The sequence below is a fragment of the Balaenoptera physalus genome, assembly GCF_965194825.1.
Source record: "Balaenoptera physalus genome assembly, chromosome: 7".
NCBI lineage: Eukaryota > Metazoa > Chordata > Mammalia > Artiodactyla > Balaenopteridae > Balaenoptera > Balaenoptera physalus.
In genome coordinates this window covers 64,705,391-64,720,047 of record NC_138886.1, presented here as the reverse complement: position 1 = coordinate 64,720,047, position 14,657 = coordinate 64,705,391, and the positions used below count along the sequence as shown (strand labels likewise).

At 37.5% G+C, this 14,657-nt stretch overlaps 1 protein-coding gene across 5 annotated transcripts in view; it reads left to right on the top strand.

The window, feature by feature from the left end:
* The window catches only part of TTC39B (tetratricopeptide repeat domain 39B), a 147,557-nt gene extending 133,641 nt beyond the window's left edge, over positions 1 to 13,916 (top strand). For 4 of the 5 annotated variants that reach the window (XM_082467945.1, XM_082467946.1, XM_082467944.1 and 1 more), the window contains one exon: positions 1,206 to 13,916. In XM_082467945.1, coding sequence (XP_082324071.1) covers positions 1,206 to 1,296 — 91 coding nt within the window. In that variant the 3' untranslated portion in view covers positions 1,297 to 13,916. The remainder of the gene's footprint in view (positions 1 to 1,205) is intronic. The other variant, XR_014265396.1, reaches the window with a different exon arrangement.
* The last annotated feature ends 741 nt before the right edge of the window (positions 13,917 to 14,657 follow it).

The window sequence follows — 14,657 nt, the reverse complement described above, 5'->3', positions numbered from 1 at the left end:
GTGTATCTTCAAATTTATTGAAAATTTATACCCCCATTGCAAAATTTGGGACTAAAAATACGGTTTCTAAGTATTCGTATCATTTGGACATATTTGGTGTTATCTAAGCAATGCACAATAAGGCAAATTTATAACAATGAAAATAAAAGACTAGTAATTCACTATGAAAAAGAAAGACCAGCAGTGATCAAAAGTCACCACTAACTCAAGACAGTCCCAGTGATGTCAACATAAACAGACGTCCCAGTAATTTCAAGACTGTTGATTTTCTGCAGTTTTCCTTGTGCAGTAGCTTTGCAAAGCTTCCGAAGTTAATTAGGGAAATACTCAATTACATCCTTTGGTAAACTCTAGTAAGATGTTGGCTTAGCTTATGAATAATAACCCTCATTATGAATAATAACCCTTATCAAGTTTACCAGTAAGTAACTCTTAGACCTGTATAAAGTAAAGGGCTATAGAAAGAAATGAATGCCATTGCAAAGAAAGAAAGTACAGCTCTCCCATGGGCCAAGGTGGTGTGTGAAAGCAGAGCCCAAGGTCCGAAGCATTCCATTTTGCTGATTCTGAACAATTGTAGCAAAGAGAAGTCAACATGGATGATCTAAGTGAAGTTTTTAAATATCTGTGTATTTCTAATGCCCCTCCTGACATTGTCACATAATAATTATTGACCAAACCATTGATATTTGCCCGCCAGAATTGCAGTAAGTAATTTTGGTGTCACCAAGTAATCCTGATATCTTTGTTGTGATTGTCGTTTTGTGAGAGTTTCTATATCTATATATATATAAATTTTTTTTTTTTTGTGGAGGGGGTGAATGATTATGTTCACCTTGTTTATACAGGCTGCCTGAAATTTCCAGTTTAGAAAAAGAGGTCAACTCTTTAAAAATAGTTCGCAAAATTTGTTAAGCCCTCCTTGTAACCTTCTTGCTGTTTGTGAATGGTTTGGTAATTACATAAACCTTGCTAGTCAAAGCACGCTTTTTAGACCACCACCAGCAAGCTTCTAGAAATACAGAATATTGCCATCCTCATCTCCTCCCAGGACCAGAATCTGCATTTTAACAACATCCACTGTTATGCATATTAACGTTTGAAAGCAAATAAGGAATGAAGATGAGAGGAGGGGGAGGAGGGTGGTGGTGCCCTGGTATATAAAGGAATTTTGACATTACAATGTTATTGTTATTTATCTTTAGAAATAACTACAAAGATTACTCACTGGAGTCCAGACTACACTTCAGAATTCAGGCAGCTCTTCACCTCTGGAAAAAATCTTCCTCAGATTGATCAGAACATGAAGAATGGAATTTTCTCTCAATTAGTACTGGATTCTGCTGTAGATTAGACCTTGTATTAAAGTGGAAAAATGATCTTGTGAATGTGAGACAAAAAACTATAATTTTACTGTCAATATTTTCTATCATCTGTGTGGTTTACTATTGGTCTACCTAAGTGGGGTTTTTTTTTTTTTCCCTATGGAATGATGTTAAATAATATCTAGAAAACTCTTATATTTTGCATCTCCAAAAAGAATTTCATATCCGATTTGAATTGGAGAGTGAAAAGTCTTTTAAAGGACTCACAGGTACAATAAAGTATAATTAGATTATTTATTTTTTTAATGTGGAAATGAATATTGTGTAAGTAGCAAATGGCTTACAACCTAGCCATTTTTAGCTTTGTTGGTCCGTTAAACTTCAGAGATATTTTGTTGCCTAGCATTTAAGTTTCAGAGGGGAAATAAGAATCACCTACATTCAAAATAGCTCAATAACTTTCCGAAAACTCCTGAAAAAGACAGGCAATGGGTGTGAACAGGACAGGTAATGTAGGTAATAGGTTGAAAGACCTGTATCTAGAAAAGGTGATGAAATGTTGTTATTGTTTTTTATTCTTCATGTAAGTTACAGGTGGTGACAGTTTTGAGAGACTATCCTGTTTTTGAATGTACTTAAGTCTGTTATTATTATAACAAAATTCAAAAAAATTCCGTGTATCTAAAGGGAAAAAAAGTTATATTTTAGAAATTTTCCTTAACCTTAACAATGAGCACCTAAAATATATACGTTGACTATTTTTCTTATAAAGTTCCTGCTGCTTTCAATGATATATAAAATAATAATTTTTACACTCCTAATGTTGGTGTGTAAGGTCTAATTTGCTAATTTCTCTAGCACTGTGATGGTTCCTTGTAAATATCTGGACTGTGCTTAGTCCTTTAATTTGCAAACACAATCAGGGCATGGAGTGGAAGAGAGCCAACTCTGTGTGGTCCTGGCTCTGCTGTCGGCAGTTACCGGGGTGACCTTTAGGGAGTTCTGTGCTCTCTCCATCACCATATTTTCCTCATCTGTGACATGGAAAAAGGACAGATGAATTTCAAGGTCTCTTTTAGTTTTATAACTGTGGGTCTGAGGCTGAGATATTTATTTTCAGCAAACAATGTTAAAATGTTTAATCCAGATCATTCCCACTTAGTGTGTGTTTTATTTTACAATCATCACTGCCCTCCCCAGCCCCCCAGCTCACCAATATGTATGTGCAGTGGCTGAGGACAAGACTGCATCCAGAGCGACAAAAAACAGTTCACGAATCGATGAATCAGGGTTTTGTCTTATTTCTATTTTGAAGAATAACTTGTCGTGGAAGCCTCTGCAGTTTAACAAAAACAGCCCCAGATTGGCAGTCAGGAGCCCAGTTCTATAAGTTAATAATAGTTCCTCTACATGGAGCAAGTCATTGACCCTTTCTGGCACTCAGTTTCCCCGGTGGGGATAGCAACACAGAGCATGGTGCTTGTGAGGGCTCTATTAGATAATGCATATGATAGCTTTTTGTAAACGGAAAGGCTGCATGAATATGAGTTGTTGTAATAGTTATGGTTTTTATGTATGTATTACAGTATCAAAACAAAAGTATTGGCTTGAGTCTGTGGTCTCTGATGTAAAATGAAAGTGTGGCGATCCAAACAAGTTTAAATTTATTTGAAGTGTTTGGCACTGACATTAGCTCACATTGTGAATTTGCTCCTTGCTGTTTATTCCCTGCTATATGAGCCTGTATCCAGCAGGTATTTGGTCTTGTTTTCTTTAAGGTACTAATTCTTGGCCAATAATGAGGATGTTTTTCCAGTGGAAAATGATGAATACAACTCAAGTCGGAGTACCACCCCTTCAGATAATATTGGTGGTAGATTCATCATGTGCTATTAATATGAATTATATAACTTTACATTAGGACCAGACAAAAGAGAAAATAACTGTCATTACAATTAGTAATGGAAAATCTGTTCAAAAATTTCTTTGAATATTACTTGGAAAAAAAAGTCTCCAAAGTCCTTAGAAGAGCTTTGGTAGCATTATTATTATTATTTTTTTAATAATAAAAAAAAAGGTCATATTGCTTTTGTGAGAAGCTGCAAGTCAGAGCAAGTGTGAGTAAAAAATGCACTTTCTGGTGTGAAATGGAAACGATTTAAGGTAATGGTAGTTATTTTTGTTTTATTTTAACACTGCATTACCAAAACAAATATAAAAATTCATATCTCCCATTAAGATTTTTCCTTTATTTGTTCTTATTTCGTTTGTATTTTTATTTCCTTTTGTTTTATAGTTACCTGATAATCTATCCAATGGAGTTTTAAATGTTGTAATATCATTTATTTATTTATTTTTAAACATCTTTATTGGAGTATAATTGCTTTACAATGGTATGTTAGTTTCTGCTTTATAAGAAAGTGAATTAGCTATACATATACATATATCACCATATCTCCTCCCTCTTGCATCTCCCTCCCACCCTCCCTATCCCACCCCTCTAGGTGGTCACAAAGCATCTCCCTGTGCTATGTGGCTGCTTCCCACTAGCTATCTGTTTTACATTTGGTAGTGTATATATGTCCATGCCACCTGCTCACTTTGTCCCAACTAACCTTTCCCCCTCCCCGTGTCCTCAAGTCCATTCTCTATGTCTGCATCTTTATTCCTGTCCTACCCCTAGGTTCTTCAGAACCATTTTTTTTTAGATACCATATATATGTGTTAGCATACAGTATTTGTTTTTATCTTTCTGACTTACTTCACTCTGTATGACAGACTCTAGGTCCAACCACCTCACTACAAATAACTCAATATTGTTTCCTTTTATGGCTGAGTAATATTCCATTGTATTATATGTGCCACATCTTCTTTATCCATTCATCTGTTGATGGACACTTAGGTTGCTTCCATGTCCTGGCTATTGGAATTAGTGCTGCAATGAACACTGTGGTACATGTCTCTTTTTGAATTACGGTTTTCTCAGGGTATATGCCCAGTAGTGGGATTGCTGGGTCGTATGCTAGTTCTGTTTTTAGTTTTTTAAAGGAACCTCCATACTGTTCTCCATAGTGGCTGTATCAATTTACATTCCCACCAACAGTGCAAGAGGGTTCCCTTTTCTGCACACCCTCTCCAGCATTTATTGTTTGTAGTTTGTTTGATGATAGCCATTCTGACTGGTGTGAGATGATACCTCATTGTAGTTTTGATTTGCATTTCTCTAATGATTAATGATGTTGAGCATTCTTTCATGTGTCTGTTGGCAATCTGTATATCTTCTTTGGAGAAATGTCTGTTTAGGTCTTCTGCCCATTTTTGGATTGGGTTGTTTTTACGATACTGAGCTGCATGAGCTGCTTGTAAATTTTGGAGATTAATCCTTTGTCAGTTGCTTCATTTGCAAATATTTTCTCCCATTCTGAGGGTTGTCTTTTCATCTTGTTTATGGTTTCCTTTGCTGTGCAAAAGCTTTAAAGTTTCATTAGGTCCCATTTGTTTATTTTTGTTTTTATTTCCATTTCTCTAGGAGGTGGGTCTTGCTATGATTTATGTCATAGAGTGTTCTGCCTATGTTTTCCTCTCAGAGTTTTATAATGTCTGGCCTTACATTTAGGTCTTTAATCCATTTTGAGTTTATTTTTGTGTATGGTCTTAGGGAATGTTCTAATTTCATTCTCTTACATGTAGCTGTCTAGTTTTCCCAGCACCACTTATTGAAGAGGCTATCTTTTCTCCATTGTATATTCTTGCCTCCTTTATCAAAAATAAGGTGACCATATGTGCGTGGGTTTATCTCTGGGCTTTCTATCCTGTTCCATCATCTATATTTCTGTTTTTGTGCCAGTACCATACTGTCTTGATTACTGTAGCTTTGTAGTTTAGTCTGAAGCCAGGGAGCCTGATTCCTCCAGCTCAGTTTTCTTTCTCAAGATTGCTTTGGCTATTTGGGGTCTTTTGTGTTTCCATACAAATTGTGAAATATTTTGTTCTAGTTCTGTGAAAAATGCCATTGGTAATTTGATAAGGATTGCATTGAATCTGTTGATTGCTTTGAGTCATTTAGTCATTTTCACAATGTTGATTCTTCCAATCCAAGAACATGGTATACCTCTCCATCTGTTTGTATCATCTTTAATTTCTTTCATCAGTGTCTTATAGTTTTCTGCATGCAGGTCTTTTGTCTCCTTAAGTAGGTTTATTCCTAGGTCTTTTATTCTTTTTGTTGCAGTGGTAAATGGGAGTGTTTCCTTAATTTCTCTTTCAGATTTTTCATCACTAGTGTGTAGGAATGCAAGAGATTTCTGTGCATTAATTTTGTATCTTGCTACTTTACCAAATTCATTGATTAGCTCAAGTAGTTTTCTGGTAGCGTCTTTAGGATTCTCTATGTACAGTGTCATGCCATCTGCAAACAGTGACAGCTTTACTTCTTCTTTTCCGATTTGGATTCCTTTTATTTCCTTTTCTTCTCTAATTGCTGTGGCTAAAACTTCCATGCTATGTTGAATAATAGTGGTGAGAGTGGGCAACCTTGTCTTGTTCCTGATCTTAGTGGAAATGGTTTCAGTTTTTCACCATTGAGAACAATGTTGGCTGTGGGTTTGTCATATATGGCCTTTATTATGTTGAGGAAAGTTCCCTCTATGCCTACTTTCTGGAGTGTTTTTATCATAAATTGGTGTTGAATTTTGTCAAAAGCTTTTTCTGCATCTATTGAGTTGATCGTATGGTTTTTATCCTTCAATTTGTTAATATGGTGTATCACATTGATTGATTTGCATATATTGAAGAATCCTTGCATTCCTGGGATAAACCCCACTTGATCATGGTGTATGATCCTTTTAATGTGCTGTTGGATTCTGTTTGCTAGTATTTTGTTGAGGATTTTTGCATCTATGTTCATCAGTGATATTGGCCTGTAGTTTTCTGTCTTTGTGACATCTTTGTCTGGTTTTGGTATCAAGGTGATGGTGGCTTCATAGAATGAATTTGGTAGTGTTTCTCCCTTTGCAATTTTTTGGAAGACTTTGAGAAGGATAGGTGTTAGCTCTTCTCTAAATGTTTGATAGAATTCACCTGTGAAGCCACGTGGTTCTGGACTTTTGTTTGTTGGAAGATTTTTAATTACGGTTTCAATTTCATTACTTGTGATAGGTCTGTGTATATTTTCTAATTCTTCCTGGTTCAGTCTTGGAAAATAGCTTTTGCTTGTCTGTAAAGGTTTTAATTTCTCCGTCGAATCTGAATGAGATCCTTGCTGGGTAGAGTAATCTTGGTTGTAGGTTTTTGCCTTTCATCACTTTAAATATGTCCTGCCCCTCCCTTCTGGCTTGAAGAGTTTCTGCTGAAAGATCAGCTGTTAACCGTATGGGGATTCCCTTGTATGTTATTTGTTGTTTTTCCCTTTTAATATTTTTTCTTTGTATTTAATTTTTGATAGTTTGATTAATATGTTTCTTGGCATGTTTCTCCTTGGATTTATCCTGTATGGGCCTCTCTGTGCTTCCTGAACTTGATTAACTATTTCCTTTCCCATAGTAGGGAAGTTTTCAACTATAATCTCTTCAGATATTTTCTCAGTCCCTTTCTTTATCTCTTCTTCTGGGACCCCTATAATTCGAATGTTGGTGCATTTAATGTTGTCCCAGAGGTCTCTGAGACTGTCCTCAATTCTTTTCATTCTTTTTTCTTTATTCTGCTCTGCAGTAGTTATTTCCAATATTTTATCTTCCAGGTCACTTATCCATTCTTCTGCCTCAGTTATTCTGCTATTGATTCCTTCTAGAGAATTTTTAATTTCATTTATTGTGTTGTTCATCATTGTTTGCTCTTTAGTTCTTCTAGGTCCTTGTTAAACATTTCTTGTATTTTGTCCAATCTATTTCCAAGATTTTGGATCATCTTTACTATCATTACTCTGAATTCTTTTTCAGGTAGACTGCCTATTTCCTCTTCATTTGTTTGGTCTGGTGGGTTTTTACCTTGTTCCTTCATCTGCTGTGTGTTTCTCTGTCTTCTCATTTTGCTTAACTTACTGTGTTTGGGGTCTCCTTTTCACAGGCTGCATGTTCGTACTTCCTGTTGTGTTTGGTGTCTGCCCCCAGTGGCTATGGTTGGTTCAGTGGGTTGTGTATGCTTCCTGGTGGATAGGACTGGTGCCTGTGTTCTGGAGGATGAGGCTGGATCTTGTCTTTCTGGTGGGCAGGACCGTGTCCGGTGGTGTGTTTTGGGGTGTCTGTGGCCTTATTATGATTTTAGGCAGCCTCTCTGCCAGTGGGTGGGGCTGTGTTCCTGTCTTGCTAGTTGTTTGGCATAGGGTGTCCAGCACTGTAGCTTGCTGGTCGTTGAGTGGAGCTGGGTCTTAGCATTGAGATGGAGATCTCTGGGAGGACTTTCACTGTTTAATATTACGTGGAGCCGGTATGTCTCTGGTGTACCAATGTCCAGAATTCAGCTCTCCTACCTCAGAGGCAGAGGCCTGATACCTGGCCGGAGCACCAAGACCCTGTCAACCACATGGCTTAGAAGGAAAGGGAGAAAAAAAGAAAGAAAGAAAGGAAAAAATAAAATAAAATAAGGTTATTAAAATAAAAAAATAATTATTAAAAAGTAATAAAAAAAGAAAGAATGAAGAGAGTAACCAAAAAAAAAAAAAAAAAAAGCACAGATAGGCAGAACCCTAGGACAAATGGTAAAAGTAAAGCTATACAGAGAAAATCACACAAAGAAGCATACACATACACACTCACAAAAAGAGAAAAAGGAAAAATATATATATATATCGTTGCTCCGAAGTCCCACCGCCTCAATTTTGGGATGATTCGTTGTCTATTCAGGTATTCCACAGGTGCAGGGTACATCAAGTTGATTGTGAAAATTTAATTTGCTGCTCCTGAGGCTGCTGGGAGAGATTTCCCTTTCTCTTCTTTGTTCACACAGCTCCTGGGGTTCAGCTTTGGATTTGGCCCTGCCTCTGCATGTAGGTCGCCTGAGGACATCTGTACCCACTCAGACAGGACGGGGTTAAAGGAGCAGCTGATTCGGGGGCTCTGGCTCACTCAGGCCTGGGGGGAGGGACGGTTACGGAATGCGGGGCGAGCCTGCGGCGGCAGAGGCCGGCGTGACGTTGCACCAGCCTGAGGCGCGCCGTGCCTTCTCCCGGGGAAGTTGTCCCTGGATCACGGGACCCTGGCCGTGGCGGGCTGCACAGACTCCCGGGAGGGGAGGTGTGGATGGTGACCTGTGCTTGCTCACAGGCTTTTTGGTGGCGGCAGCAGCAGCCTTAGCGTTTCATGCCAGTCTCTGGGGTCCGTGCTGATAGCTGCGGCTCACGCCCATCTCTGGAGCTCGTTTAAGCGGTGCTCTGAATCCCCTCTCCTCACGCACCCAAAACAGTCTTCTCTTGCCTCTTTGGCAGCTCCAGACTTTTTTCCGGACTCCCTCCCGGCCAGCTGTGGCGCACTAGCCCCTTCAGGCTGTGTTCACACAGCCAACCCCAGTCCTCTCCCTGGGATCCGACGGAAGCCCGAGCCTCAGCTCCCAGCCCCCGCCCGCCCCGGCGGGTGAGCAGACAAGCCTCTCGGGCTGGTGAGTGCAGGTCGGCACTGATCCTCTGTGCAGGAATCTCTCCGCTTTGCCCTCCGCACCCCTGCGGCTGCGCTCTCCTCCGTGGCTCCGAAGCTTCCCCCTCCGCCACCCACAGTCTCCGCCCGCGAAGGGGCTTCCTAGTGTGTGGAAACATTTCCTCCTTCACGGCTCCCTTCCAGTGATGCAGGTCCCGACCCTATTCTTTTGTCTGTTTTTTCTTTTGCCCTACCCAGGTACGTGGGGAGTTTCTTGCCTTTTGGGAGGTCTGAGGTCTTCTGCCAGCGTTCAGTAGGTGTTCTGTAGGAGTTGTTCCACATGTAGATGTATTTCTGATGTATTTGTGGGGAGAAAGGTGATCTCCACGTCTCCCTCCTCCGCCATCTTGAAGGTCTCCTCCTAAATGTTGTAATATCATTAATGCTACAAATATTCATCTGTTTCCTGCCATGTTCAAGATACCATGGCAGCACTAGTTTATTGTGATATCAGCTAATATTGCATTTTTAAGAGTTATTTTGTGATTCAGGGTGTTCTGTGAAGAATGAGTACTGAAGTGACAATGTTTTATCTGCTGTTTTGAGGGGCATATGTAAGGGGGTTGGTCTGCCCATGTATCTGACAGTTTGTGCAATTTGTGTAGTTCTTGGTATAATTACCTTTTTTTTCTTTTTAATGAAGAGCCAGAGTTCTGATTGGTTCTGTGTAAACTTAAGACTCAAGTAGAGGTTAAGCTTTGTAGTATTGGTGACAAGGAAGGCATGATTTCCACTTGACAGTTAATGGAAGATTAGCTATATCAGCTCTTATATGAACTTATATCTTAATATTTCTGTGCTTCTCTTGGATATAAGAAGGTCCCAAGTTGTATAGGAAAAGGAAGTTCATTGATGCTATGTCTCTACTACAAGTGAGTAGAAGCTATAGGGAGGTAAATTCCAGATTAATCAGCATCAAAGATTTTTAATCATTGAAACAATATAAGAGTATAACCATTTCTTTTGCAAAGGAGTGAGTTTATCAGAGCTATGTGACTGTCATTCCTACCTGGCCTGGAAGCCTTATAGTTGGAACTTTGAGGTCACTGTGAGTCTTTGATCAGGTTTCCAAATCAGTGGGCTGTGTGTAAAGAAGAAAGTTACCACCTTTCAAAGAAAAGTGAGCGTTTCTTCTATTGAAACTACTTTTAGAGGTAGTTACATTGTGTTAGCCACTAATAGCTCCTGCTATTAATACTCATTATGGTTTCACTTCTCATCCATTCCTTTAAAGTGAGTCTATTGATGTTTTCGAATAGGGATTTTTCTTCCTTTGGACGTTAAAACTAATCATTTTAAAAAGGTCTTTGTGATCAATGGGAAAAATTTCTGGCATTATTCTGATTAATTCTTCATTAATTTTTTTCATATTCCTCTTTTTTTCCTAGTTATTTAATCCTCATTTATAAGTCATAAATTCTAATACATTTAATTAAAATGAGTCAATGAAGACTTCAGTGGTTGTTCTGATGCCCTAAGATTTTGTGATTCATGGGGCATGGAATGGATCTTGGAAATTTTTATTTTTTGGCTGCACCACACGGCCTGTGGGATCTTAGTTCCCAGACCAGGGATTGAACCCACACCCCTGCATTGGAAGGCGGAGTCTTAACCACTGGACAGCCGGGTAAGTCCTTGGAAAATTATCTCATCCTCCCCAACGGCTAAACAGTGTTGTTTCTCCTTCAGTCCTGCTCTGTCCAGTATGGTAGCCACTGGGCACATGTGGCTATAGAGAACTTGAAACATGGCTAGTGGCACATGTTGGAATGATGCTGAGAGTCAGGGAACATTCATTTCTACATGCCTCCCAATGTCATGCTTCCTGGAGTTCTGGCTTTTACTTGCTGCCTACTGTGATCACCTAATCACCATAGTTGCATTGTCAATCATGGTTCAAATATGTATCTGTGAGGTTTGCTTTTTCTGTTTAAGTTCCCATAAACTTTTGTTTGATCATGTTTATTCTGCAGATATCATTGATCATTGGCATGTTTGAACATTATTATTCTCCCCCCTCACCAGCTCCTTATATACTAGACTTGAGAGATCTTATTTTTAGGATTATTATTTAAATCTGATTTTACAGACATTCCTCACTTTTTGAGATGTAACAGCACAAACTCTTAGAGTTGTAGAGGAAGTGACTCTCACCTTTGAGATGTGAGTAGATTTTATGATTAAAATATTTTTTAAGATTAACATTATTCTGAAAATGTGGGTGACCTTTTCAATCCCTTTATATTATCAGTGTTTCACCATTGACTCAGCTAGGCCAGTATTTGTCTTTAAAGATTTTTAAGCACTAGTTACCCACTTAGAGAATAATTTGGCAGATAGTTTATTTGAAGTTATGTATTTATCTTTTGCTGTCGATTATTGATATTTTTAATGTATGTGATACCTAAGTGATATGCATACATATAATTGACAAATTTTAAATATCTAGATATTTCTTGATCTGACACATAGTAGGTCAATAGGTAGGTAGATAGAAAACAGCTTAAAAATATTAAATAGACAATGCTTTATGTTGTTCTTTCAGAATGAGTGCAGGGTATTCTCGCATTTCCCATCCCCCAGACCAATTATTTACATATTTTTTCTTTATGTTATTAGATTGCTTGTTGTGAAACCCTGTTTCTGCTTCTCATTGTCAGTAGTTTTGTCCTTACATCCCTTAGATTTAGTTACCTCAGAATGTAGAACTTGAAATGTAATGAAAAGTACACACCAGAATTTAGCATGAGGGGAAATATCTTCTGTGTTGAGCAATTGCTGTCTGACCGTGATGATGTTAAAGTCCATTCCAGTCTGTTTATAACTTCATAACCACAAAAAGAAGTGATACAAGGACTATTTAGTAGATTGAGAAGGCTGAGCGGGTTCTTGGCCTGGTCCATCTCTGAAGGACTATGTGGATCTAGCTTCAAAGGAAGTTCAACCCTCATTCTGTCCAGTTTACAGATGTGTAAATTACAGTGTAGTAATACTATAACACGACTTTGCATGGAAAAATCAAAGCAACCACCTCACTGTATTTTGCTAATAAAGAATGCATACCAGTGCCTACAGATTGGATATTTAATAGGAAAACTCAAGGTACTTTAATACCTTCATTAAGTAAAACTTTGTTGCATATTAATATACAATATACCTTGTATGTTAATCCAATAGTTCTTAGGCACACATAATTTAAATGACTAATATAAGGGATGCTGGTATATCTCAATGGGAGCTTTTGTTTTATTGCTACTTAATATTTTTTAGTAAATTAGTTTTAATTATTGGTAGTCTGTGTAGTATCATTTAGGGGAAAAAAAAGTTGGTCTCAGTGTAACAGAATTGAAAACCAGATAAATTGGATAAAATGAACGTGTTAAAGAATATTGCTTATTTCAATTTTAAAGGAATTATTATTATTTTGAAATGCTGGAAGGTCTTCCGCATTTTGAAGGGATGACACTCCCTGCTTTGGAGTCATACAGATGTTTGAATTCATTCTTATCTTTATTGGAGCCAAGTGTCCAGGTGGCAAGTTTGGGTATAGTAAATGAGTTTAAACAATTTTCATTAGTTACTCCATTTTTTTCCGGAAGTGATTTTATTCTTCATAGTAGACAACTGCTTTCTATATAGTGCTTTAAGAAAATAATTTACATGAAAAGAGAGATTATGGCAAACATTATAAATCTTAGGCTATTAATTTAATGGCTTAAGAAAACAGTACCATTGGGTTCTGTGTAACTAAGATTTGCAGAAGGAGAACACATGTATTTCACTGATGTGTGCTGTCCAGAAAAATTGCTTAATTCTTAACAATATGTTGCATTCTCATGCTATGTTAGGGGAAAATTTTATAACTAAGTAGTTTATTATTTTTTTCCTTTGCTAACTGCTCCCATCCAAACACCTGAATGAATACCAGCTGATTCATTTATATACTTGTGTTTTAAAATATTTATTTTCAGATGTTCATAGTATTCTCGAATTTTTTATGTAAGTTGCTAAATCATATGTAAAGGCAAAATATATATTTAATAAGTGAGAAGTATTATTTTATTACTGAGATTTATTTCCAAAGCAAATTTATTTTGTAGGTACTTCACTTGGGAAATTTTGCTTTGCCTTAAAACACACAAACCTGTCTAGTGATCTGGTCACCTAAAAACCCTTCATGTTACCTTAACATGTAAAGGGATTTTAGTTACAGGCCATAGCGTTTTGCAAATCAACGTATAGTTTCCTGTTGAATCATCAAAGCTACCTGTATATAGTTTATAATTTAATGTTTTATTAGTAAACATTTTCAGCATTTTATCTCACTTTTTCTCTTCTCATTACATTTGAACTTAAATCCTATCTTCCCCATTCCCAGCGGTCACAGTTTTACAGAGAAAATGTTTTTAGAAATTGAAGATGTGTGAGTTCTAAGTAAGATAAACGTGTTGAGTAGCATCCATCTGCTGATCAAGTAGGCATTGGATCTGGTACTAGAAAGTGAAATAGATTGTAGCTATAAAAGCCTTTTATCAATATAAGTCTAGAAGGAAGAAGAAAACTGTGAACTTCTGATATTTTTAATATCAAAACTGTGTTCCCAAATGAGTATTCGTTTGCTGATTTTGTGTTAAAATGTTATCATCTATGATGTGTAAGCTCATGCTGATATGAGATCTAAATTTTCAACATGAAGACATCAGTTCCCGTACCCTATTTTTAACATGAAGACATTTTTGAAAACAGATGTCATCTTAGAAATTGTATTTTTAAGTGCAAATAAATCATCCCAACTTAAAAGTCAATGTTTTTTTCTTCATTCCTTAGTATTACAGAATACTCTGTGTTATTAGATGCATGTTTAGGTTGCTGGATATTCTTGGAATTCCATATTTTCATATTGCTACACTGGTTTACCTACAGCGTGCATTTGAATTGTTATTTGAATAAATCACACTTGATGGAATTACAGTCTTCTGGTTGTTCTACATATGAAAGATGTACATAACACCTGTTTTGCTGATATTTACTTGTAATGTGACATACACTTGAATGTTTGTTTCTTGGTAAGACTTTCTTTTTTTTTTAATAGATTTTTATTGGAGTATAATTGCTTCACAATACTGTGTTAGTTTCTGTTGTACAACAAAGCGAATCAGCCATATGCATACACATGTCCCCATATCCCCTCCCTCTTGAGCCTCCCTCCCATCCTCCCTATCCCACCCCTCTAGGTCATCGCAAATCACCGAGCTGATCTCCCTGTGCTATGCTGCTGCTTCCCACTAGACAACTGTTTTACATTCAGTAGTGTATATAGGTCGACGCTACTCTCCCTTTGCCCCAGCTTCCCCTTGCCACCCCAAGTCCTCAAGTCCATTCTCTGTGTCTACCTCTTTATTCCTGCCCTGCAACTAGGTTCATCAGTACCTTTTTTTTTTCTTTTAGATTCCATATATATGCGTTAGCATATGGTATTTGTTTTTCTGACTTACTTCACTCTGTATGACAGACTCTAAGTCCATCCACCTCACTACAAAGAACTCAGTTTCATTTCTTTTTATGGCTGAGTAATATTCCATTGTATATATGTGCCACATCTTCTTTATCCATTCATCGGTCGATGGACATTTAGGTTGGTTCCATGTCCTGGCTATTGTAAATAGTGCTGCAGGGAACATTGTGGTGCATGTCTCTTTTTGATTTA